This window comes from Tyto alba, unplaced genomic scaffold, assembly GCF_018691265.1.
Source record: "Tyto alba isolate M040663 unplaced genomic scaffold, T.alba_DEE_v4.0 Super-Scaffold_1000006, whole genome shotgun sequence".
NCBI lineage: Eukaryota > Metazoa > Chordata > Aves > Strigiformes > Tytonidae > Tyto > Tyto alba.
Window position 1 is genome coordinate 19,904,241 of NW_024881272.1, and position 26,003 is coordinate 19,930,243.

The window sequence follows — 26,003 nt, forward strand, 5'->3', positions numbered from 1 at the left end:
AGATCTTCTGGAAGAAAAGAAAGTATACAAATATTCCAGCCAAGAAAAAGCATATTCTAATCACCTGGTCTCTAATCCAGTTTGGTGATTTAAAAGAAAGAAACAGACAATATCACAGCCAAGTATTCTTCAATCTAGGAGGGAAAAAAAAAAAAAAAAAGGCCACTACACTGAAACAATCAAGCAAACAAAGCACCAAGTGGGACTACTATTAATTTCTAAACAATCTTCTTGGCCAAATGTATGACATTACCTTGAATAACTAAAGGAGCAAGTAATTCAGAGCCATACATAGTAATTACTTCAAAATTCTGTATTACTGAGTTGTTTGCAGAAAGTTTGGGGTTTTTTTTCTTCCAACTAACTTTACAATTTACAGGGCTGACATTCATTTCAGTTTGGAAAAGAGTTCCAGTAAAGTTAAAGCATTCCTGTTTCATACAAAATCAATAATGATCTTGAAAAGTAACAGGTTTACTTACTGGATTAAAAAATATTATGGGACCTTTTTTAAACTCAGAGATGCATTGTAGTTATGTTTCTTTTACATTGTGTGCTATTTTAACGAATTATTCCAAGGTAATAAATATTAATAAAGTTAACATTTTCCTACATTAATTGCAACAAGTTACGGTAGACTCTTTTTGGCCTTTATTTTAAAAAACGTCATTTACCACATGTTGACATTTTTAACTCGCAGGTTGCAAAAGAAGTTCTCAACTACCATAAACTGAGCAGCTGAAAAAAACCTCCCAATGAAGTGAATAATTAAATGAGTATTAGGATGAAGGATCAAACTTGGAGAACTTTTAAGTCAACTGACAATTCTGTCTCTTCAGATTTCAGATGAAAATCACTTATTATTCTAAAAGACCCTCAGAATTTGTAGGCTGCTATGCCCTGTAGAAAACCATGAACCCATTTAAAACAGCTACAGAGTGTAAAATATGTACAGAATCCTTAAACTTCCCTTTAGTAAAGTGCCACTTTTAATTTTGGTCCTCCAAATCAAAATCCACAGCATATTAGGAGAACCTCAAACAGAAGGGCATAGAAAGAAAACCGTAACAGACCACACTGATGCTTTCAATCTTCTGTATATATACACATGTATCCTGCCCACCCTGCTATGCAAACCTGCTTTACTTTTTTGCTAAGCTTAAGAGACTTAACCAGCATCAACATCACATTCACCTGCAACTTCTGACTAGAAATACTCTGAAACATTTGCTCCTTCTGCTACTGGTGTTCACATAGAAATGGTTTTATTCCTCTTCATAGACTGAGTGATATAACAAGTACTGAAGATATCTGAATATGCATGGAAAGCTAAAATAAACAAGAATAATATAAGGGCCACGGTTAGGTGAACAGCATTTACCGTGCTGACCACAGATAGTGAAAGAGGTCTCAAATTACACTTCATGAACTAGTAAGTACAGTTATCAGTGGAAGCTGCGTTACCCTTCATTGTTCTTTCAGAGACCTTTGCATGTCCTTGATCCACACAATACCATATGCTCCATGCATGGATCAAGGGCATAACATCACCTTTATAAGTCAAACCTGGATATTTTTCTGTTACCACTTCAAACAACTTCATTTTCAGTGTCCTGAAGTTTGGAATATGTGCTACTAAGGACACTTAACACAAAAAACAGGAAAACTGGCTCAACAATGTGAATATGTATCAGAAATAAAGTTCCACCACATTTTATGTTTCTTTAGTTTTTAGTTGCTGTGTATCATATGAATAGATTACACATCAGTTTCGCTGCCAGTAAACCAAATCTTGCTTCTAATAATTTATTATGTGTATAGTATTCATATACTACTGATCCTCCATAGTAAGTGAATACTGGTCTCTCCCAGCAGTATGTCAATAATGATCAATTTATTCTCCTAGTTACAGAAGTTATATCATTACAGAGCTTTTTGCTGCTAAATATACAGAGTAATTGAACACTGGACCTTGATGTCCCTAGCAGCATTTAATTTCTAAACTCTAACAAAGGGAGAGAGAGGATTTCTGAAGCAAACTCCTTCCACAACTTAAAAATCACTGTATTCGGTACTATGAGAAAAGAATTAATTAAAATGGGAATAAAAACTGTGTGGTGTAGTGTTATTTAACTGCACAGACTAATGGCGATACAGCTACTATGAAGTATGAAATGCAGCATTCTCTCATCTGAAGTACTTCAAACAATCCACCCTCCCTCTCTCTCTTAACATGTATCTTTACAGGTAAGCTAAAATACTTCCTATCAAAAACTAATGTACTCGGCTAAATAAATTAAAACCACTAAACAATAGTGGTCACTCATCAAACATTTGCATTGTGAAATCTATAATAATAATGACATAAGACGCAAGAACTGCAAGGCCAAACCACGGAGCAGAACTGGGTAGGTCAAGCAGATCCCCTGGTCCCACAGCTGGAGACACCCATGCAGATCCCGGGGACGCCAGAGGAATGCTGCGTGGGCAGGAACCAGCCTCTGCAAATCAGGTTACCCAGTTCTAGCCCAGACCTCAGTAGTAAACGCACAAGAAGTAAACAAACTGCACAAAAAGTAACAAAAAGTAACTCTGATGTTTAAACTTCTTTCCATTTTAATAATGCCTAAGGAATTTCCAGTAACAAAGGGCATTGTTGTAGGAACACTGAGCTTGCACAACTGGCTGCTCTCTACGTCTTGTCTTTTCTCTTATCCATCACAAACATACCCAAAGTTTTCCACTAGAAGCAAAGTAAGGAAGTTAACTTACTAAAAATAAAGTCCAGTTGTTTTTTTTTTTTTTCCCCAACAACTAAATCGGGTTTATATTATTTTAAGATTAGGGTGAAATATTTAGGAAAAATAAAACCAAAACACCCAGCAAAAGGCACCCCGAGATGACAAGTTCAGCTCAATGCTTTTGTCTTCCATTTTACCGAGGGCTCGGGAGAGCCGGGTTTGCACCGTGCGCTCTCCCAGCGCGCTGCCGAAGGCTGTCGGTGCGCCGCGGGGCCGTGCCTGTGCCGCGGGGCGCGGGCAGGCCCGGCGGGTCACCGGGGCCGCACGATCCGGGCAGGCTGAGGAGTTTCTGACCTACATTCCCCGCGGTGGGATGGAAACCCTCCCGCCGCAGACGGAGCGCGGCGCGGCGCGGCGGGAGGCCTCCCCCGCCGGCGAGGGTGTGTTCAGGGGTGGGGAAAGCGAGCCGGCCGGGGCGAGGATGAAGGCTGGCGGAGTCGCTGACACCTGCCCGCCGCCACCCCGGCAGCTCCTCCTTCAGCGGGGACGGACACCTGCTGCGGGACAGCCGGACGCGCGGCCCGGCGGCGGCCTCGGCCCGGCGGCCGCGGGCGGATTTATCCCGCTTATTTCCTGAGGCGCTAAACCCCGAGGCGGGCGCGCCCGCGGGGAGGGGAGGGCGGGCGAGCCGGGGCCGGGGCGGGCTCCCCGCGGCGCCGAGCAGGCCGCGCCGAGCTGGGGGCCTGCGCGGGGAGGGGGGCTCGGCGCCTCACAGCCGCTAGGCCGCGGGGCCTGCGGCGGCGGCGCGGGGCGGGCGCGGCGGGCCGGGCCCCGCCAGCCCCTCCTCGGGAAGCGGAGCCCGGCGCCGGGCGGGGGCTACAGCGGCGGCTCCCCCACCCTTCGCGCTCACTCACCGCTCTCGATCTCGTTGCCCTTCTTGGCGGTGGCGGCGTTCCCCATGGCCGGGCCGGGGCGGGGAGGGGGGGGAGGGGGGAGGGGGACAGGGGGCGGGAAGGATGCCGGGCGGCGGCGGCGGCGGGCGGGGGCAGCGCAGTGCTCGGCTGGCGGGGCGGCGCGGCCCGCGGGCGCGGCGGCGGCTCCCGGCTCCCCTCGCTGGGTCTCTGTGTCTCCGGCCGCCGCGGAGGAGGAGGCGAGCGCTCTACCCCCCTCCCCCACCCCGACACACGGCGGAAATGACGGCCGAGGCGGCGCCTCCTCCCTGCTACGCCGCCCGCCGGGGGCGCGCGGGGCGCAGGACGCCGCCGTCCACGGCCCCGGCCCCGGCCTGAGCGGGGAGGGGGCGAGGTGCGGGAGCTTGGAGCGGCGGCCTCAGCGGCTCGCGGAGGGCCGCGGCGGGCGGGCTGCCCTCAGCCTCCGCGTCTGCCACCGCTGCGGGCGGAGGCGCGGCCGCCTCCGTGCAGCCCCGGTCAGCGCCCGGGCTCGCAGTGCCGGCGGCGCGGGAGCGCTCCCGCCCGGCGGAGGGGCCGTCCCGCCCGCGGGCCGCCGCGCCTGGGACGGGGGTGAGGCGCGCCGTGCCCAAGGTGACTCCGGGCGGCCGCGGCGCGTCCAGGCCCTGTGGCCCGGCCCGCCCGGCGCCGGGGGCTCGGCCCGCCTCGCCCCGAGCATCCCTGGCAGGCCGGGGGCGCCCGCCCCGCGGCTGCCCCCCGCGGCTGCCCCCCGCGGCCCCGCCGCGGGGTCCGCGGCCGCCGGCGCGCCCGCCCGGGCCTGCGCCCCGCCGGTGTACGCGAGGAAAGTCGCACTTGCCGCCTGTTCACAAACTGTTTTTACATGGCTCAACAGACTAAAGAAAAAAGTAAATACTGAAAGTGAGCTGCCAGGAAAGATTTTTTTCTTTCCTCCCCCCTTTTGCTGCCACTCATGTCATAAATAGCTACAGCTACGCATTTTCAAGCGGTATTGTGACTTCCGAGTTGATGATAGCTCTCCTTAAATATATATATTTACCATGTGAAATGCTTCGAGTGTGTTTTAGCTCTGGAAGGGAAAATGCTTATCAAAAAGAAGGCTCTACTTTATGTGCCTTGAAGTGGGGAGAGCAGAAGTGCTAATCTTACTGATCACAAACCATGTATATTCTGCCAGGATAATCTATGTGATACCCTGCCTCTTCTGGCAGCATTCTTCCCCCAAGGCTGTAGGCTGCATGAATTGTTCTGGCGGCACCTGTCCTGGCTACCATCTTTCACACAGGCTATCAAAATCCTCTCCTGACACTGGGCTGCCTGCTAGTGCAGTACACACTGTCACAGCCTAATACTGAATTACCTTAATTTCTGCAAGACAGGATTTTATACGCATACATGCACTAATGTGCGCTAAAGGAGATAACCTCTGGGAAATTTCCAGTCTCCTGAGCCTGTGCAGTGGAGTACATGGCGTGGGAACGCTGGGCAGACCTAGGCAGCATGTGGCTCTACCCTCACAGTGGTACAAACTGCCTGGATTATCCAGCTGCAAAGTTTTGCAAACACTTACCTGAATTATCTTGATGTTTTGTAGGTTGAAGTTCTATTGATGAACACTTCAGTTAAGGGATTTTCTCTTGATTTTCACCTTTTCGCTTGTATTATCCTGATCTGTGTGATACTGCATGCTTCAGACGAGTACCTGTGTTTTTGTGATTAAAGAAGCAGTCTCTGGGGAAGCCAGGTCTTTATTGCTTTGAAGATCAGAAACAAGACTTAGACACAGCGAGGAAATAACCTGCAGACCATTGGGGGCGGTGAAGCTGCTACTATTGAAGAGGGCTGTCTCATTTTGCCAACGCTGGAGTCTGCATTCTTTACGTACTTACCCAGAGGTTCAGTGAGTTACCGGTAAATCACTCTGCCAGGGAAGCTTGCAATGGCCAGATCTGCACCAGGAGGAGAAGTTAAGCTTGGGAAAAGAAAAGGGTAATTTTGATCACTCAGACAATGACAAAAAATAGAAACCTGAGGTGCCATACTATTTAAATAAATGTTTAAAGATGTTATCATAGATAGGTAAAGACATTACCCCAGTTTTAAACATTTTCCCCGCTCCAGTCGTCATCATTTTCATTTTGGCCAGATTGAATCTGAGTCAGCTGATTTTCATCCAGGTGCTGACAGGCATTTTGATATCCTTGAGAAGAGAGCAGCAGCAGCACTAACAAATGAGATATGCTGCAGCATCTTTAGCGTATACTTGGCATTACAGCTCATCTTTTCACTAGCAAATTATGCTGCATAGGCTCCCTATGTGAGGATCCACCAAGGTCCAATAGCCATTACTGCCCTTTGGGGTTTGGTGGACAAGGATCAGCTGGTTGTTGCACATACTCCAGCAAAATCCTATATATACACACATAGCACTGCGCATATATACATGTGGCAATGCATGACGCTAGTTCTCAAGTAAGCACGTGCTCTGAATACACATGCAGCACCGATGGATTTGCATAAATGCTTATACCCAAACACTCTCATAATCAAAACCATAACAAATATAAGTCAACAGTGCTGTGAAACATTAAAATGTGCCAATTCCACAATCCTAGCATTACATGTCTGAGCGAAGGTAACAGAAACAAGGACTTAGGGCCAGACTTTTGCGTTCTTGTTCACACCACTTACACAACTTACGCTGTATTAACAAGTTAATATTCATTAATTGCAGAACATAGCAATGTAGTATAGATTGTATATGTTATGTATATATACTTATTTAGCATTCAGAGCATCAACTTTTATTCTAGCCCTAATCTTCAGTTTGCCTTAATTTTCTTATATAAAATCCTTTATATATATATATATAAATAAAATGTCTTTTGCTGCTGAAATGCCTCATATCACTGCTCATACGAAAGTAGTTTGTCTTTTTTCTTTCAACACAATTGGTTAAAAAATCAAATCATATAAATATGAAAAATATTCTGTTTGGATATGTTAGAATATTTCAATAATGGTGCAATCTAAAAATTCAGATTTCATTTGTTTTGCTGATCTGTATAAGATTTTAAAAAATAGCTATACTCAAAGTCAGCTCAGCAGTTTTAGAACTATACACACTCAGTGATGTAGTTTCAGTGACTCACAGCAGGTTTTAATCAATTTTTCTACATATTTGTTGGGAACTATTGATTAGGAATATCCTAGCAAGACCAATCTTTTTCTCTGAATATGCCTAATGCTCTGTAACAGATGTATAGCTCCCTCATGAAACTTGCATATTCCACTCTACATAGACTCAGAACTAAAAATGAGTGGGTCATTTCAGGACAGAAAAGAGAAATTTCTGTTAGATCAAAGGCTCTCACATTCTTTTGGTGGAAATCACCTTTTCATATGGTAATTACTCCTGGAGCCACATATCATTTAATTCCATAATCATTCCAATTTCTAGATGAGATACTGGCATTTCTGTAGCAACTACAGCAGTTGTTTTCAATGCACATTTGAAACAAGTCACTAAATCATTACGCATCTTAATTTTCTTTGCTCACATTTAAGGTGCCTGCGTTGCAAGGGATTGACATATATAGATTGATGGTTTTGCCCATCCATAAGGATAACTCTTACCCTGAGGATGTAGGCTCTGCTCAGGTTATGAATATGTACCTGCCTTAGTTGTAATTTTCTTTATATTGCCTGCCTGCCCTACCGTTGCAGCAGTGCCTGTAAATTGCAGGGTTTGAATATCAGATTTGACTGCTTTTCCCCAAATCCCACATTCCTGAATCTTTGAATACCCCTGACAGACTCCTTCTCTACTCCTAAACAGACTGATATATTTGGTATTTTAACTCTTTGTTTTCCTTTCAGGTTGTTCCAGACTACTGGCACATTTCCTGCTCTCCGCTGACCCCTGCTCTGCCAGCGTGGGATGTTTTTCTAGCAGATTGCTAATGTGCCAAGAACCATATGTATCTCTTTGTGAGTATGGAAGTTATTTTCCAGATTTTACAGCTTCTGACCCAGAAACAAATATTCATCACTGCAGCATAATTTCAGACCTGCCAAGAATATATCAATTATGTCATGTAGATGTGCTAAGGGAAAGGATGAAAGCAGGAGTAGTCAATTCCCCCTGCTCCCTGCACTAGCTATACAGAGAGCGGTGAAGTACATCCTTGTGCAGGTAAGACCAAATCCACTGATAACCAGTTAATTCCTGTTGATGACTCATCCTCACAGAGAGGAATGGAAGGTCTTACAGCGTGTTTCCACAATATCTGAGATAGCCAGCCCCTGAATCCACAATGAAACTAGAGCAACTTGGCCAACAAATTGCCTTGCCAGATCTCCTGGAAAATGTTCTTTGATGCCCCCTTGACTGTGAATCCAGAAGGAACCTGGAGCCTCAGGAAAGTATTCTGACACTGTGACTGTTACAATTTTGAGGGACATTTTGGTTCAATGAAGGAGGGATTAAGGGTAACTTGATCTTCCTTCAACACAACTATGTACACCTAAAGCAAGAAGCTCCAAAGGAAGTTTACACGAGCAGCCAAAACTTCACTGCTGCCAACTTTCCTGTCTTGGCATTAGATGTTTACCAAGATAGCCAATGGTCAAAAAAAACATGTAAACATAGAAGCAAAGGGTTTATATATTCCCTTACTGATTTTTAGCTAAGCTTATTTCACCGCAAACCTCTCAAGAGTCATAAAGTTGTAAGGTGTTTTGTTGTTTTTTTTTTGTGATGGTTTAAACATAATTTAAAGAAACGGGTATGTTTGGGCTATGCTTTTTCTGTCAATATTGCCACTTAACAAAATAGCAGTTGTCAAATTTTTTATGGGTAGTGGCTATATATTCATTCATAGGAGGTAACAGGTGCTGTCTTGTGATCAGTGTCCTGCTGAGTAGACATGTTTTTTGCAGAGATAAACTACAGACTTCCTTAATGGGCAAGTCCAGCTGCTCAGTTCTTGGCCTTTATCTCCTATGATCATTCAGGACAGGGGGTGTAGTCTCTTGCTATCAGTCAAGCAGCACTTTTTTCAGTTGCTTATAATTGTTCTGCAAATTATTCCATATTTGTAGAAGATATTGCCTGCAAATTTGTGATTCAAAAGAAATTTCTAATGACTGTTAAGGAAAATTCTTACTGACCTGCCTCTGTAACTGCCTTTGTGTTCCTTTTGTGGGTATCTGGCTGCCATCAAGCTCATCTAAAAAGTTTCCTTATCCACATCAAGAGAAGTCCTTTGCTTTTCTATATAGGTGTTCCAAATTTTTTGAATCCATGATAGATTGCTCAGCCTAAGAAAAAGGAGATATTTTATAATAACTTGATTTTCTGCACTTCTGAATAGTTGATTGTGTACAAAAATTGACTAGAGAAAAAAACAAAAAAACACAATAAAAAAGCTTAATTGCACATTTTGCTCTTGTGTTTTTAGTAGTTCAGGAAGATATTTGGACTGCTGCACATAAACTATAGAAGGAAAGAAACTTGAGTCAAAATTGGTGGTATAGTCGTCTGACATTAGGTTCTAATCTAGTCACACAGATTTAAACATAAATACTACTTCTGTAGTCAAAATTATTCAAATGCATTGCTGTTTAAAAAAACACATAGTAGATCACTTTCAGGGTAGTTGACTTCATTATCTGCATGCTTACCATAATTGAGAGGTGATCAATATTACACTGATGTTTGTTTGTTCTTACTGTCTATTGAGACTCTGAATCACTTTCCTTTTACAGAATAAAGAAGATTAAAACCAAAAATAGTGGTGTTTTTTAATTTCTCTTCTTAGGTCTTTTCTACAGAGATCTCCAAGTTAATTACAGCTGTTAATTTAAAGTAGACTAAGCTATATTAAGTGCCTCAATATGTATTTTTCTTCAGAATTAAAAGTGACCTTAATTCAATTTAGCCTAATTCACTTTGGAAGTGAAACAGGCTATGTTAAATGAAGGTCACTTTAATTCTAAGACAGTTCACACAAACAGTTCACCAGGCTTTTGTACATACTCTGCACTCAATAAATTAGGAATGATGAGGACTAGTCATCACACATCTAGATTTAAGCTTCACTGTATTCTGCTCAAATGCATGTCCTGTAAATTGTGTCCCACTGTCACATAGCACAGTATTGGGTAAAGAAGTATAGCTAAAAAGCATTTTAATGCATAATCAGCCATTCAGCCGTAATATCTTTAATAGTGCCATCTGAAAATAGAAAAACAGTCTAAGATGTTTTTCCTGGTTTATTATTTATATGCAGAAACATATCTTTTAAACAGAAACAAAACCACTTTCCTAAACCTGGAATTTTATCCATTTATCTTTCTATAACGTGGTGATTTTCTCTTGGGGTCACAGCACAGTTCCTAGAAATACGAGAAGTTGTGCACGTATGACTAATTAAAGGTAATGTGTCTCATTTGCTTTCATGGTTATTGTTTCTTCTGCACATGCCATCTTTTTCTGCAAGTGTTCTTTGTTCTTAAGAAAACAATCACCTGAGGCAGAGGTGTTGGCAACATGCAGTGTGTTCGTGGTTCAGACCCCTGGCGCTTGTAGTCAAATTAATACAAGCTTTTGCTTAATGTTCACCTTCTCCCATCTGCTTTGTTTATTTTGTTATTTCTCGCTTATGATTTCAAGCTCTATGTGCTTTTCTGCCTCTAAGATCTTTGTCTTATGTTATTTTGAGCTTTTTGTCATATCTAAGGTGTCAGAGCACAGTCCAGTCCAACACTTATTCAAGTACTAGTTTCTTTGCATGTTCTAATTTGCCTCGTCTGGAGTCTGCTTCTCCAAGGAGTCTATTTCTGTATCATTTGCTCCACTTTCTGTTGCAAACCAGTGGCTTTTTAAAATTGGAAGATGTTTGGGTTTGTTTTTTGTTTTTTTATCTACAAATCTTCATTAGATCTTACCCTCAGGCAGGATAATGCCATGCTTTATCCTAACACCTGTAATAGATAAAATTGCCTCCCCAATCTTATAAACCACAAAATACTTTTAAACCTTCAGGTTCAAAGCATATAAATTTCATATGCTTCATTTTTAATTTGGATGCAATACGCCTCATTTTTCTGTAACAGCTTCATGAATATTCTCCTTTGTTTGGATTGCTGAAAACTGTTAAATATGCCAAATGCATCAGCATTTGTTGTTTTCAGAAGGAAAACCTCCTTCTGGTTGACTTGCTTTTAAATAACACTTACTGCTTCCAGATGTACATTGAATTGTCCTTGACTTCTTTTCCAGTAGTTTCTGATATTTCCAGAGTTTAAGCCTTTGAATGCTCCATTTTTTCCTCAGTGTTTTTCTTTGATTTCTTTTTATTGCTAGTGCCATAAATGAGGAGTCATTCCAGGCTCAGATGACAGTAGATGTTCTTTAATCATATGTGTCCACAGTGCCTTTTCCTCACACAAGCTGGAAAGCTAAACCTCTAAAAGAACATTTAGACCAGTAGCCTTTCATTAGCAGAAATAATAAGCAAAAAAAAAAAAATATAGTATCATATTAATAGGTGTGAATCTATTGGGAAAAACAAACAAACAAACATGCAAGAAACAAAGAGTAAAAGCCACTTTACATCTGGAAAGAAGCAGCCAAGAAAGCAACTTAGAAAGTTTATTTAATATTTGTAGATCTATTTTTGGTTTGTGTTTGACTGGCAAAGCTAGAAGGAGAAATATCTATGGTGCTAGCCAAGAACATATTAATCCTCAGCAATACAAAGAAGTGGCTACTTCAAGTGGTTATAATGCAAATGTCAAGGTAAAAGCTTTTTCCTCTCAACTCCAGAATCTGAGAAACCATTGGCAGAATGTGTTTTGATATTGGTAGATGTTCTGTATATTTGATAGATGAATGACTGATCCACCAAAAGAGAGAAATTTAATGTTTGCAAGCATTTTTTTTTTCCTCATGAAAAAGAGAACTTTGACTTCTACTTGCATTTAGTACAAGCCAGATTTTCTTTAAACTCAGTTTCATATCTGAAATGTTGAACTTATTTTCTAATAATAGTTGAAATAAATATAGTGCTTCCAGTGAAACTTTTATTTTTTGAATCCACATTAGAAGATGATAACCATATGAAATACATTTTTTTCACAGGCTTTTTACTTGGTATTGGGCATTAACATTTTAATCATCACATTTACATGGAAGAGCTCCATTTATTCTATTTTGTGCAAAGGATGGATCCATTCCCAAGTAATATATTAACCAATAAATGCCTACATATAAAAATTACCCTCAAGCATTCTTGTTTCCAATGCTGTAATTCCTTTCAAATAATTTTTGGTTAAGATAATCCATCAAGGTCTCTAACAGGGGATGTATATAAGTCTGACTATATAAATATCTACACTTATTTGTTACGTCCAGGTGCAACATTTTAACTCAGAGGCAATGGGATTTTAAGTGTAGATCACTTGAAACAGCTGCTTTTTTGTCCTTTGGTATATCGCCTCAGAAATCTTCCCTTCTGTCTACTTTATTTTTATCACAATAAAAATTATCATCTGATTTAAGCATAATTTTATTTTATTCTTCCTAGTTATATTGCTAAAATTAAAAAATATATATATATATTTCCATTCCTCTCCAAGAAATGTCCTCTTCTGTACCACAAAGACTTAATATGCCTTCAGTCTCCCACTCTGCTTTTCCCCTTTTTCTATCCCTTTTGGTGTCTCTTCCACCCTTCTCTCACCTTCTTCTATTTACTTGCTCATTCGCTTTGCTGTACTTCCAATTTACTACTAGAATCATTATTTTGTAAGAGTTCATGAAGCTAATGAAATTCAGCCACACACTTTGGTGGTGTTTTGTATCTTTTGCTTCATCCAAAGAACTGGGACATCAGATCTTATTTTCACTAATAAGGTTGAACATAAAGATGTAGGCATGTCTAAACTGACTGGGGCCCTACTTGGCCATTACTGGACAGACATACCACAGTTGAGTTTTCTAATCCCCTGAGCACACTCACGCAGTGGAAGAGGCCATAAAAACCATTGCTGAGGAGACTATTTTTGTGAAGTCTCCAATGAAATCTTGCTTTTTTCATACTCAAATGACGTTTTGCTATCAGTGACATCAGGGTGTTACCTGCAACACTGGGCCTGGGTTGATTTTCTAGTTTTGCAGCTGTTACTTCTCATAAATTATCTTAAAGAAAATACTTTTCTTACATGCTCTCTTTCATTTACGCCATAACATTCCATCAATTTATTGCAAAACAAGAGTATAATTAGCCATATCCATTCCCTTAAGGTTAGCATAGGACAATGTAGTGAATGGGCACAAAAGACATGTTATACATGGTTCTCCTGGGTAAATAAGTTATTCCTATAATTTCTTGGGAATTATAAATGCAGGTTACATTGCTCTCCTTCAGTTAAAAGAATTTTACCTAGGGAAGACAGGGGAAGGATATTTCTTTTCTGTCCACTACCTGTTTGAGGGGGGAGCTAAATGGTTTATATAATGATCTTTTAGAATGCAAGTATTAATAATACAATCAATACCAATACTTGTAATTTGTGCAGTGCTTTTCCATAAACTCAGGGTGAGACAGTCAGGTGAAGTCAGAGGCTTCTGAAAGTTTCAGTGGTGTTGGAGAGTGGCAGTCCCACAGCATCTGGGATTTCAAGGGAGGAGAGAGGAGAAAGGCTGGAGGAGGTACAGGGAGAGCAACTGAACCCCTCAGGGAGGGCAGCTTCACCCTGCTGCAGAGGGTAGAGCATGGTAACTGGTAAAGGAATGAAATAGTGCGGGACAAAAGAGAAAAGGGTTTGAAAATGGTAAAGAGAGAGGAAAACAAAGCTGGGAGAATTGGAGCACATCCATGCGTAAAGAAAGGAAAACACATAAAAACATTATGGAAGAGAACTTGTAGAACTTGCCTTATTCAACAGGAAAATATGCAATATGGTCTTTTAAGAAAGAAAATAGTAGAGGAAGTAACCTGTTTCATTTAGAGAGAAGAAGTGTTGCTAATGACTAGGAGAACCTGTGATTTTTTTACAACCTCAGCAATACATGCACTGTCCAGGTTCATCCCTGCCTGTGTGTCTGCTCTGTGTGTGGAGACCTCTGCTCACTCCCTGATGGCTCTGAGTGGAATAATTTGCAGACTTCTGGTCTGGACACAGTCTCTGAATACATGTTTGGACAGCTGCATTACAACAGGGGCCTAATTTTGAATGGGGTCTCTGTTTTCTAGCATAATTGAAATAATAAATCATAATCACTCAACAACGTTGTCACTATCACTTCTTGGACACAGAAATCCCACGAGACCATAAGGAAATGTAAATTATGTTATTATTATCTATTATATTCACAAAATTTACAATCCATAGTCTGAACCAAAACCAAAAATCACGTCTCTGTAAACTATAATTGTAGCAGTCTTTTGTTTCTTTGCTACAACAACTAGCTGTGAAGAATTTGAGGGATTCTCCTATCCCAGGCTGTGTGTTTCTTCATAGGCAGGAAGCTCTGCAAAGTTCCTTTCCTTTTTGTGATTTTGGAGACTATAGCACAGACAGGACAGGCCCCTTTAAATCTCTCTGATTTATCTGGTTGCTTAGGACAACCCCTGTAAATATCAGTAGAACAACATGTGGTCTTCAAAAAGCTGGGGACCTTGAGGAAGAACAGGTCATTTTGGGATGGACAAATCCTGTGTATGAGGAGACATATGATTTTGCAGAGACTTATTTTGCACATTTCTTTTGGAATGTTTCATGCTTTTATGGTCTGTTTTAATTTGTGATATATGGCAAAAATAAACATGTTTTCTGGCAACAGCTGTTTTTCTTGTTTTCTATATTGCTTTCTGTTGTGACATAAATATTTACTGATTAAATATTCATATATAATGAAAGAAGAATCTGAGAAAGAAGACTTTGACTCTACAAAAGTGACAACTGCTTATCATTTTGTTTTGATAATGTGTTTTTATTCTGCCCTTCGAGATGATTGCTTAATAGAGGTGAAATAGTGGGGAAGATCAGATGTTACCCTTTTCAATATGAGTTGCCAATTAGACATGATAAATAGAGGGCTTAAGTATTAGCTACTTGATAAATATTTCAAAGCTTTTTCTTACTGATATGAAACAGCAGTTTCTTTCTTATGCAGAATTCTGAAGAATTAAAAAAACAACAAGGTGGTTCTGTCTCCCTAATATTTCAGAATTCTTTTTTTTTTTTTTTTTTTCCCCTCCAGATAATGTTTTAGAAATGAGATTAAAAGTTTATTTAGTTTGTCTCCTCTCCTGGCAATGTTTCATTCCAATGAGTTGCTTCAAAAAATTGTTACTATTACTGTTACATATGTTATTACACTACTACTTTTCTGGATTTAAAATGTGATATTCTTCCTATGTATCCCTCCCTTTCATTGCTGTCTATAAAATAATTGCTACCTGTGGGAGATACATAGATGGGTGAACTTGATTGTGCATGAACAAGTTAACTTTGACCTCTGTTTCATGTCTATAATATTTAAGATTAAAATCTCCATTTAGTTCTTGCTAATATTGTAGCTCTAGAACTTGTGCTCAATATAAAAACACACTTCCTAAAGTTTAGCTATGAAAATCTCATGGCACAATGTCATATTATTTCATGTATTAAACCTGTGGGTTTGTGATTAAATCATCAAAAAAGTCTGAAGGAGTAACTTTACTAGACTAACTGAATCTCACAAATGAATATTAAGTTATTTGGAATTTATGGTTGAATCCTGTGAATGTCACTCTTCCATTATTTTTTTTAAGAGAGAAAAAGGAATTGAAAGCAATTCTTGTTTACGTAATACAAATTCATATCATCTTAAGTCTTATATAGTCTTTCAAATGAGAGCAAATTAAGGGAATATGCAACTGAGTCAAAACAGGGAAAGATGCAGAACAATTACATTGAATGTGAATTTAAATCTTGTGTAACTGTGGCTGGAACTTTAAATGGTAAAATCTTATCAAGTCTTCATGGACTTGCTGATTCCAGTGCACTTTTTATAAAATGTGAAGTTGTACTGAGCTATTTCTCTTCTATCAGTTCCATTGTAATAGACTTTTAGTCCGACATAGTGGTCGGATGGGACTTGGAGAGTAGCAAACCCATAATCTGCCACTGTCTGCTCTGTATCATCAGCTGAAAAACTCTTATTTTTAAATAGAAGCATGGTGCTTTAAAAAAATGAGAATTATTACCAGGCTATCCTTTCTATGTTTGCATCCTACTCATTATCTTAAAGAGGGATAAAACATCTTTCAAGACATGAGCTATTTTTTGCATGGAAATACACATAAATTCAGTGAGATCATTTCATAGTGTGCTATTCCACAAGTTCTCACTCCACACATTTCAATTTATTTTATAATCACTGTTAATAGTTCCCATTGGTGAATGCTACACAATAAAGACAAATTTTCAACCTCTAAAAATGATAGGACAAGAGAAAATAGACATTATTCAACCTATAGAAAATATTACCTCTGTTGGGGTATTATTTGTTGTCCTGCAAGTTAACCCCTATATTTTTCATTTTACCTAGAACCAAAAATTCCTCTTATAAATAGCAAGGAAAGTTTGACAGAAAGGGTTCAGTAAATAAAACTCTATTATTTCTGAACAGGGAAGTTCCTTCTACAGTCTGAATTTAATCTCACATACCTATTCAGATAAATATTAAGTTAATATGAGATATGCAGTACAAAAGTTCTTTGTGAAAGATAACCCACCCCACACACACTATCTATACTACAGCATTTCAAAGGGAAAATGCTTAGATTCCAAGTTCCTCTGAATCCTGTTGAGTCAGGGCACTAATAAGCCTTAATTGCCCTGACCAGCCTCATCTGGAGCCTCCCTCACACCCACGGGCTCAGGAGCTCTATTTAAGTTCAGCCTGAGGCCTCAGCTCTCGTTGGAGCTCCGTTGCAAGGGTGCTGATCTCTGGTGCAGCTCGCAGCCTGACCATGGCCCCTGTTGATTCCCAGCACGTGGGACGGCTTCCCAGCTTGATACCAGTCCTGCTTTATCATTGTGGATGTGCCTGGCAACTGCTGGACCTTATCCTTGCTTCTGGACTGGTTTCCTGGACCTGCCTTATCACCATGATGCTGCTTTACGGTATGGGCTCATGGCTGGGTCTGTCCACTGTTTCCAGGTCTGCCTGGCTTACTTTGCTTGGGTACTGTGGGGCTGGTCCTTGGAGGTCTGGTATCTCTCTTGGCTCATGTTCTCTTAACAAGCAGCCCCGTTCTGGCTGCTTCCTGACATGTTGCATCTTTGTAATAAAAATCTGAACTCTTAAAGGTTCATCTGATTTGCAGAAGACACGGGCTGCTGCCCATAGCCCAGATCCAGTGAGTACTTCCATTCAGTTCTTTCCTGGGTTCTGTATTTCCTTCATGTAGAGCTGTCCCATCCAAATAGATACAGATCCTATATCGCTTTTTGCCGTACAGCTCAAGTTCACATTTGGTAGGATTTACTACATGTTTCAAAAGAGGCCACTATAATTATAGACTTAACTATTCCTGTGAATGCCAAAGGATAGTTCTTGTCCCTACTACAATAACTTCCACTTTTTCTCTGCAGAAATATCTTGTCGCTTCTCTCACTCATGTCCTCTGCTGCGACATCCCAGTTTGCGTGGGTGGGAAGCAATGTGTGCTAACTTCAAGCTGCCCACCTTGCCAGGCTGACAGGCACTCCAGAAAACTGAACTGCATTGTAGAGGCACCTGAGCATCTGACACTAGGTAAGCAAGTGAGCCCTGATGGGTTAGAACTCAGTACATGTAGTTAGATGTTTTTGCATTGTGCACCTTGTAGTACTGGTATTAGGAAGATTTTTTTAATTGTTAATGAAATTCCTCTATCTTGCTGCCCTGGAGAAGTCAGTATCGATTCTAATGTCATCTTAATAGTTTGATTTCTTTCAAACATTTACCTAGTGATGAAATGATTGAATATGGAAATATTTCATCCCTCCTTCAGTGTACCACATGGTACAGATACATTTATCATGCCTTTATAAAGAAGGCAAAGTATTATTTGTTTTTTATAAGGGGGGGGAAAAAAAATAAAGCATGTATACTAGAAAAAAAATATCTACAAGGATTCTATAGTCCTGCTGTTGTTATTAAAAAGTGTTTGTCATCACTGAAAAATTAATTTACAGTTGTATAAAAGAAAAATGCTTTCCCTAACAACCTAAACCCTGTTACCTGTGCAGATGAAAACTGCTTGGAGGTGCAATGGTAGGCCCAAATAAAGAGGTTCTTGTATCACCTAAGATTTTTTTTTGAGAAATTTGTGTGTAGAAAGTGTGAGGAACTAACATATTTCAATGTTTTAACAGTGCATATTAATTAAATCCAAACTTCAGATTAATAGTCTGCATACAATTTTATTCTATTTAAGATCAATTCTTCAACAGTCCTTTTCATATGAAGATTATTGTAGTTCTGTGGTGTGAAGTTCTCTGTAGTTTAGCTAACGTAAAGACTTACTAGAACTAAGATTTTGGAAACAGATTTGCTCGTTTACTCTAGGAATGCTCTTCAGAACACAAATTCTGAAGGTATTGTATGAAAAAAATTATTTTCAACTATACTAGGAAACATCACAAGGCTATAAAGGAGTATGCCTTAAATATGTTAAATTTTGTAAGACACTGGCATCTAATCTATCGAACACATGAATGGGATCTGGAAGGACTTGTGCACCATGTTCTGCCAGGCACTCCAGAGGTCATGTTCCAAGCAGTGTGAAGTAAATTAGATGGATGCTGAAAATAGAGCTTTCTCAACACTGTACGTGTTTCAGATTACTATCTCCTGTGTGGCTTTTGACAATGTACTTATCTGATAGGCACAAATTCATTGCTGACATGACATTGAACTGACAACATTGGAATAAATTTGAATTGGTATCCATTGCCTTAATGGAGATGCATTATATTTACCTGATAGGAATATTGGAAGAGTACTTCTTTCACAGTATTGTTAAGCAAATAAAAGTTTTGCTTATGACAAAGGTATACTAGCCTATCCAAACAAATTCTAATATTCTATGCAAAATGATTTAATTCTTTTCCTCCCAGCCCAAATTTAGGTTAACAAAGCAACAAGAGACCATGATAATGCAAGTAAGTGCAGGCTTTCCTCTGTCAATTGAATCGACATCTTCAAAAGCTTCTTTATCTCATAAAGCTTAGATACAAATTATCTTCCTTAAAAATAGTTATGGTGACAGTAATACAGTATAGCACACAGTAGTTATCACACTGCAATACAGTAAACTAATGAACTGATCACTTCAGACTTCCTTCTGTATGAAACGACTATCAGTTACACCTGGTAAGGTGGGGATTGAATGGGTACTGAGAAGGTTTAGACTGTGAAAGGACACACTAACTACATGAGAAAAGAGCACAACTTTGCAGTGGTTACTGACCATATTGCTTAAGTCATGATTTCATTCCTATATCTAGCTGCAAAGGAGGAGCAGCTCTCACCCCTCTACTTGGGCCTGCAGGCCAGCAATAGCATAGGAAGCCTTTAGTAACACTATATGATCTTGTTCCAATTTGTGAATATTTATGAAAAAATTGGTTTTATTTCCTGGATGACCACATTAACTTAGTTGTCCAGCAGATATAAATTTTCACTTTCCTTCAACTTATGCTTCTTAACCTAACAGCCTTCATATAGTGGAAACGTGTTTTTTTTTTTTTTTTAAATTTTTTATTTACTGGTTTGGTGGCTGCTCAACAAAAATGCTTTTCCAAACTGCTGAAGTTCTGGAACTCCCTTTTTCTTAAACAGAGGCGGACAGCAGATGGGAACTTGAAGAGATTATTTGGAAAAAACCTCCAAGATTTGATTACTAAAGAGATAAAGACACTGAAATTATATTTCGTGTGGTTAAAAATAGAAGTGCCCATATCTTAAAGCTGTTCAAAAATATGCCTGAAGCAAAGGGGCCCGATTAAGCTTAAGTGTAATTGACTGTTGTCTATGGATACCATTGGTGTTATGGTATCTGCTTACATCAGTACTGAATTTTACCCAAAGCATGTTTGGAGTGATGAGGACTATAAAATGTTATTGTATATGAAATGCTACTTTATGTCAATATCATACTGCTACAGCTTGTAAATTCACATTGATCTGTATAACAAAAGATGCTTACAGCAGTAATGAACTCAGTCAAGCATGTATTTGCTGATATATAAAAAAGTAACAAGTCATCTTGCTGGGTATTTGATTTCTAAGAGATAATCCCAGACAGTACTTTGAAGATTAGAGAGGTAGGAGATAAGAAGCTGTGACAGGCTGGCAGTATCTGTGTGAAACACAATCCCCTATTACCAGGTGTTGGTGCTGCTGGGAAGCTGGTGCATGGATTTTGCTAACTCACATTGAGCAGATGGCTTATAAAAGAAATGGGTGTTGCTTTTTGAAGCAAAATATATCTATGGGCTGAGAAGTTTTGTAGTGAGAATCCTGAGGGAATATAAAGTATAGGGAAGGAACTCGAGCTGAACCTTGTTTCTTCATTGGTAATGTTTTCTAGTCAGACACTAGGAAGTGGGTTGGTTTTGACAGCACAGACTCTGTTTGGACATATTTTTATAGCAAAGGGGAAAATGCACCTGTTCAGGAAAGCATAATTAACTACTTAGTAAATATGAATGAATGATGAAACAAGTTGAATGTTGTGCAAACAGAAGAAAATACACTTGGAATGGCTAAGTTTTCTATTATATACCTACATGCTAGTTCAAAAGCTTTGAAACAGAGCCTCATGATTGTTACTTTTAATGCTTTGAAACTCTGTCTTTTTAGCATTTCCCAGCACTAATAGTTGCATGATGACACAACCCATTTCAACAGCAGATGCAAAATACAACTTCAGGTTTTCTGGACAGTACCAGACTGCATCCTACTGCAGCTCTGTAAACTGATGGTTGAGTGGACAGGAGAAATAGGTCTGCATTACAAAGTGTATTTAGTGAGTTTGTTCAAAGACCAATATTCTTTAGAGAATTTAATTATCATCTTTGTAATTTGAGGAAATGATATTTACTGACTTTGAGATAGTTTACATATATGTATCATTACAGCGCTCATAATCATTCAGGGAGTATGTTACTAATAACGGGAAAGGCGAAATAAGAACTATGCTCAAATAATCAACCCTTCTCTGAAGGATAAGATTGATCTGATTGCCTCCATTGTTTTTCTACTATAACAATTAAAAGTCATAAAGGTACCCAGGACCCCTGGATGGAAAAACAGGAAAAACACCTAAGAAAATTAATAGAAATATGTAGATTTCTGAGAAAACACATTAATATTGTGTCTGGTTTTGTTTTGCCTATGCTTGTTTATTTTTGAAATTCACAAAGATGATCTTAATGTCATAAAGGGTATTTTTATTGCTAGTTGTACTTGCAATAATTATTTAGGCACATCTGTTGTCTTAAGTGTATCAATGTTCAATAGTTAAACTAGCTCAATATTAAAAATAAACTCTATTTAATGCTCTTAATCAAGCATCTGTATATTTAATACCCTGTTTTGTTTTCTTACTAAATTTTGTTAACTCTAAGGTTTCAATATGGAGGTAGCGAGTACTGTTCACTTTCAGAGTGATTCAGAATGCAGATCACGTTAAAAAAAGTAAATCTGATCTGCTTCTGGGAAACAACAACTAAAAGCACATTCTGGAAGAGATTAATGCCTCCTGCCTCCCAGGAATGGAGATGAGAAAAAGCATTTATGCTGTCAGGCTCTGGTCTTTGCTGGGAGGCTGTGTCATAGGTTGTGATTTCCCAGCTGAGACCAGCATCCGTTTGTATGAACACTCCGCTGGTGAGGGGAAGCATTAGCTGTGCCTTGGAAGTCAGGCTGTTAGGAAAAGCCTCCCAGGAGCAAAGCAGGGCACAGTTGTGTTGCCCAGTGCCATGTCTGCCTGTGAGGTGTAAAGCAACAGCTGGGTACAGTCTCTTGTCATAAACTCTCTGCTGTGATTTGCTGCTCCTCCCACTACATAACAATTCACACAGCAGAGAGGTGCTCCCAGACTTTGTGGTGTAGAGATGTGGTTTAGGGTATGGAATGCAAACACAGCTAAAACAAAGCAAGCTTTCATTTGGGGATAACATGTAATGCATGTAAACATTGTAAATGGTTTCATCTGCAGTCAGTGGCAATGTTCCAAGTGTCTCACGGAAAGAAAATCAAACCTTTCCCCACGAGCATCTTCTAACACAGCTTTCTCACACCTGTGAGAAAAAGAATACTTACAGGGGGACCAGCTCAGATCCCATTGCCTCTGCTTTAGCATGGGATTTCTTTTATTAAAATTTAGATCTGTTCCTACAAACATAAATGTGAATTTCCATGATATTACATGTTTGTGGGCAGAAATTATACCTGCTTTTTTTTTTTTTTTGACAGGCCTAACAAAGGATTATGTGGTAAATAAATTAAAATTTCTGTGGATCAGTAAAAAACACAACGTAAACTGCAATCAGACCCAATGAAAAAGACTATGTCTGTAAAAAGTAAGAAATTCTTCAACTTTACAAGCTACAAATCTGTACCACACATGAGAAAACAGTCTGACATCTATCTAGGATCCCCTAAAGGATTTTTCATGTGGCCTTCTGTTTTCAACAATCATTCTAGTAGCTGCAAGAACCCCACAATTTGTTCCTATTAAAATATCAGTTTACCTTGCAAAGTGTTAAATTAGAACAAAACCCCATAATGCTTATTAAGTTGCAATTAAATTTTCAAAAACTTGTTTCACATCATTTAACATTGTTAACTTCCTCTGTTCCAGTTCTTTCTGACCAAGAAAAAGAAAACGTTAAACTAAGGCTGCAGAATATATATTTATTTCTAACTGCTTTAGAAAGGTAGTTGTAGAGATTCTCATGGAAGGCCTATTTTAGCCAAGAGATTGTGGAGAAAAGGTTAGACAGAAATCAATTTTAAAGGTATGTAGTAGTGAGGAATGTAATAGTATGAATAAAACAAGTTACTTAATTGATAAAACAGAAGAAACCCCAAACATTAGCAACCAGAATAAGTCAATAAAAGATTATGGCTAGTTCCACAGCAAACATAAATCAGCCTAAATCCAATGCCACAGGATTTCCACTGCTTGTGAATCTGGCTCCTAACCTTGATAAATAGACAAAGAGGATGCTACGTAACCTATTGAGATAATGGATAAAATTTCATTTGGGCTTTCATTTATTCTTTTAAAAAAGGATATATTTTTTTTTAAGTTTCTTATTCTGTTGATAATATTCCTTAGTATCTTTATTTGACAAATGTTTCTGTGTTTTTTTTTTTTTAATTATTTTTTATTTTTAATGCATGTATCTGATTAGGTCATGTGCCTTACGGTAGGATGAAAGTATTTCAGGGAAAGACAGGGATGGCTCTTCCAAGGTGGCAAACAGCCGTTATGCATACAGGAGGAAAACCACTGATTGTGAGACCGGACGGGAAAAGGGGAAAAACCAGCCTTGAACAGGCGTATAAACCACCAGGGACTGCCGGGTTTCAGCGGGTGCCGGCGGGGCCCGGGGCAGGCTCCTCGCACCTCACGGCGATGCCCGCTCGGGGCGCCCAGGCCGAGGCCCGGCGGGGACTGCCCGGCCCGCGCCCCCCGCGGCCGGGCGCCCCAGGCTCGCCCCGTCAGCCGGAGCCAGGCCCGGGGGGGCGGCTCCGAGGGGCCGCAGGGCGGCGGCCGCCGCCGGTGCTGCGGGGAGCGCGCCCCGCGCCACTGCCCGGCCGTTGCTAGGGCCTCCGCGCGCGTCCGCGGGCGGGCGGGCAGCGCGGGCCGCTCCCACCGCGCGCGGCGGGGGGGTGGGAGAACACCGGCGGCTGGCGGGGGCTGGCCCCCGCCCCCGGCGCCGCCCGCCCCGCTCCCCCGGCACCGCCCGCCTCTCCTCGGCCGCTCTCCTCGCGCGTACTTGCGTGGAGGGGCCCGTCCCCTCCAAGCCGCCCCGCCTGGCCGGCCACGGGCGGTGCCCCCGCGCGGGGAATGGTTTCTCCCAGCTCCCCGCTGTAACCTCCCGCTCCTCCTCCCGCTAGTGCCCGGCTCGGCAGGCGCCGCTTCGGGTGCTGCCGCCCGGGAGAGCCCGGCTGCGCCGCCCGTCAGGCGCGGCGCGCTCCGCCCGGCCGAGGATCGGAGCGCTCGACGGCCTCCCACCCTCCGCCCCGACAGGTAACGGTGAGGCGCTCGCCCTCTCCGCTCCGCGCTTCGCCTCCCCGCGCCTGCGGGGGACCCGCTGCCGGCCGCGGGAGGCGCGGGGGGGCCGTCCCCGGGAAGAGGCGGCGGAGCGGCTGCCCGCCGTGATTCAGCATAGCCGCCCGCGAAGGAGGGGCTGCGGGGAAGGGCAGCCCGGCCCCGGCGTAGGGACTGCGGGTGCCGGGCAGCCGCGGGGCGCGGGTCCCGTCCCTAGCCGTGCCGGAGCGGGCTCTGTCGCCGGCTCGGGGAGATGTTCCGGGGCGGGAGTGCGGGGAAGGGCCGCCAGCTCCCGCCGGTCCTCGGGCTGCAGAGAAGTGCCGGCCGCAGGGCCGGAGCCCGGTCCCTCAGCCGGGCCCCGGCCCCTCGGGAAGTTTCCTGAACGCCGCGGGCAGCCCTCGGGCGGGAAGGGGAGGATAACTGCGGGCGTGTCGCAGGGTGAGGAAGAAGGAACAAGGAGGTGTTTCGGGATTAAAGGTGTTAATTTTCACGCTCACCCCGCGATTTCGCATGCGAAGTTGATCGTCTGTGCAGGTCGTATCGCATGTGCGGCCAGGTCTCTTCACAGCCAGTTAAGGTTAAAACGGTATCGTCTGTTGGCAGTGGTACCCAGTGGAGGATAAAATGTAGAACAAGTTAAATCTCTGGAGATGCAAGTCAAATATCTTCCTGTGCTTTCTGCTCTTAGTGGAAAGCCCATAGTCTGTGGGGTCTTTTTGAATTTCTGCTATTGAAACCATACATAATTGTAAGCAAAAGGGAAAAGAAACTGACGCTGAAATTTGCACATAGTACTGAACCCTGGGAAATGGATGTAAGGTCTCAGTATCGATGGCTTTTGTGGCTGCCTTATGTATTCGAATTTTGGTACTCAAACTGCAATTTTATTCCTTCTCAAAAACCCCTTAAACAAACCAAGCAACAGCCCCCTCCTCTCCCTCCCTTCCCTGCCCCCCCCCCCCCCCCCCCCCCCCGGTTTAGTATACTTTTCTGCCTAAATCCTTCATTGATTTTATGTGCCAAGGGGTTAGTATCTATCTAAATAATGCTCCCAGAAGTCCTGCTGGTTGTTTTCACAATTGCAAGACTAGAAGCACTTTTCTGTGTGGGAATTGACTGTTCCCCAAATTCTAGAGTATCTCAAAATATACAGTGACTTAGCATCAATAGCTAGCTGCTTTTGCCCCTGTTTTAAATACTAGGATGTAGTTTTTAATAGAAATGGGATATGTGTCAATGCTACTTTGAATAAAAAATGACAGAGGCAGTTATTATGCCAGGGTTTTTCCTACATGGTGGGTAAATATAATGTCTGCACTGACATATGGAAGTATTATTTCTGAAGCCAGATTCTCTGAAGACAAATGTTACAAAGTTTCAGAAAATTACATGGGCTGTTTTACCCAGAATGTGGAATTTCTTTCATAAGGAAAGAATGTATTTTTAGCTGTAGGTATCAGCAATATTATGCAAGAAAGTCTGGAACAATGATTGTCAATTTATATATATATATATATACAATATTATTATTTTTTTTTTTTTTAGAAAAACACCCCCTTTCTATGTTTCTGATGGTTTGGATACATTCCACGTACTTCCAAAGGGGTCTGCCTGCCAATTTGGGAATATTAGAAGAGGCCAGGACATGAAGCCTGTCAGCAGTTATTAGGTAAATATTCCAGTAATCTATCAATCATTTTAGTAACCTGAGGCTCAGGTTTGCAGTCAGATAAGTTGCAGTCAGTTCACATGCTCTTCCAAAACTGACAGTGTGTTAAATTGGCAGTGTAGATTAAGTTGTAGACAAATCTGTAGAAGTGAGAGATGAATTGGTTAACAAGCAGTTAGACACTAAACCATCTTGCAGTCTTTTGTACAGTTAGGACTTTTTCTAAGATCTTTGAAATACTCTATGTTGATAATAAAAGACATAAATTTATTTTTGAAGGTGAAATGTAGCAGACTAATGCTGAATGCTGAATGTGCTTGCTCTGAATTGTCAG

General features: G+C 41.4%; 2 protein-coding genes across 8 annotated transcripts in view; one reads left to right on the forward strand and one right to left on the reverse strand.

The window, feature by feature from the left end:
• The window catches only part of PRKACB (protein kinase cAMP-activated catalytic subunit beta), a 74,857-nt gene extending 70,686 nt beyond the window's left edge, over window positions 1-4,171 (reverse strand). Inside the window, exon 1 of one of the 2 annotated variants that reach the window (XM_042805117.1) lies at window positions 3,656-4,171. In XM_042805117.1, coding sequence (XP_042661051.1) covers window positions 3,656-3,701 — 46 coding nt within the window. In that variant the 5' untranslated portion in view covers window positions 3,702-4,171. The remainder of the gene's footprint in view (window positions 1-3,655) is intronic. The other variant, XM_042805122.1, reaches the window with a different exon arrangement.
• A 19,409-nt stretch (window positions 4,172-23,580) lies between these two features.
• Window positions 23,581-26,003, forward strand: part of TTLL7 (tubulin tyrosine ligase like 7) — a 75,551-nt gene continuing 73,128 nt past the window's right edge. For 2 of the 6 annotated variants that reach the window (XR_006166901.1, XM_042806898.1), the window contains exons 1-2: window positions 23,581-23,979; window positions 25,546-25,669. The gene's annotated coding sequence lies outside the window, so the exon portion shown is untranslated. The remainder of the gene's footprint in view (window positions 23,980-25,545; window positions 25,670-26,003) is intronic. The other 4 variants (XM_042806864.1, XM_042806876.1, XM_042806888.1 and 1 more) reach the window with 3 other exon arrangements.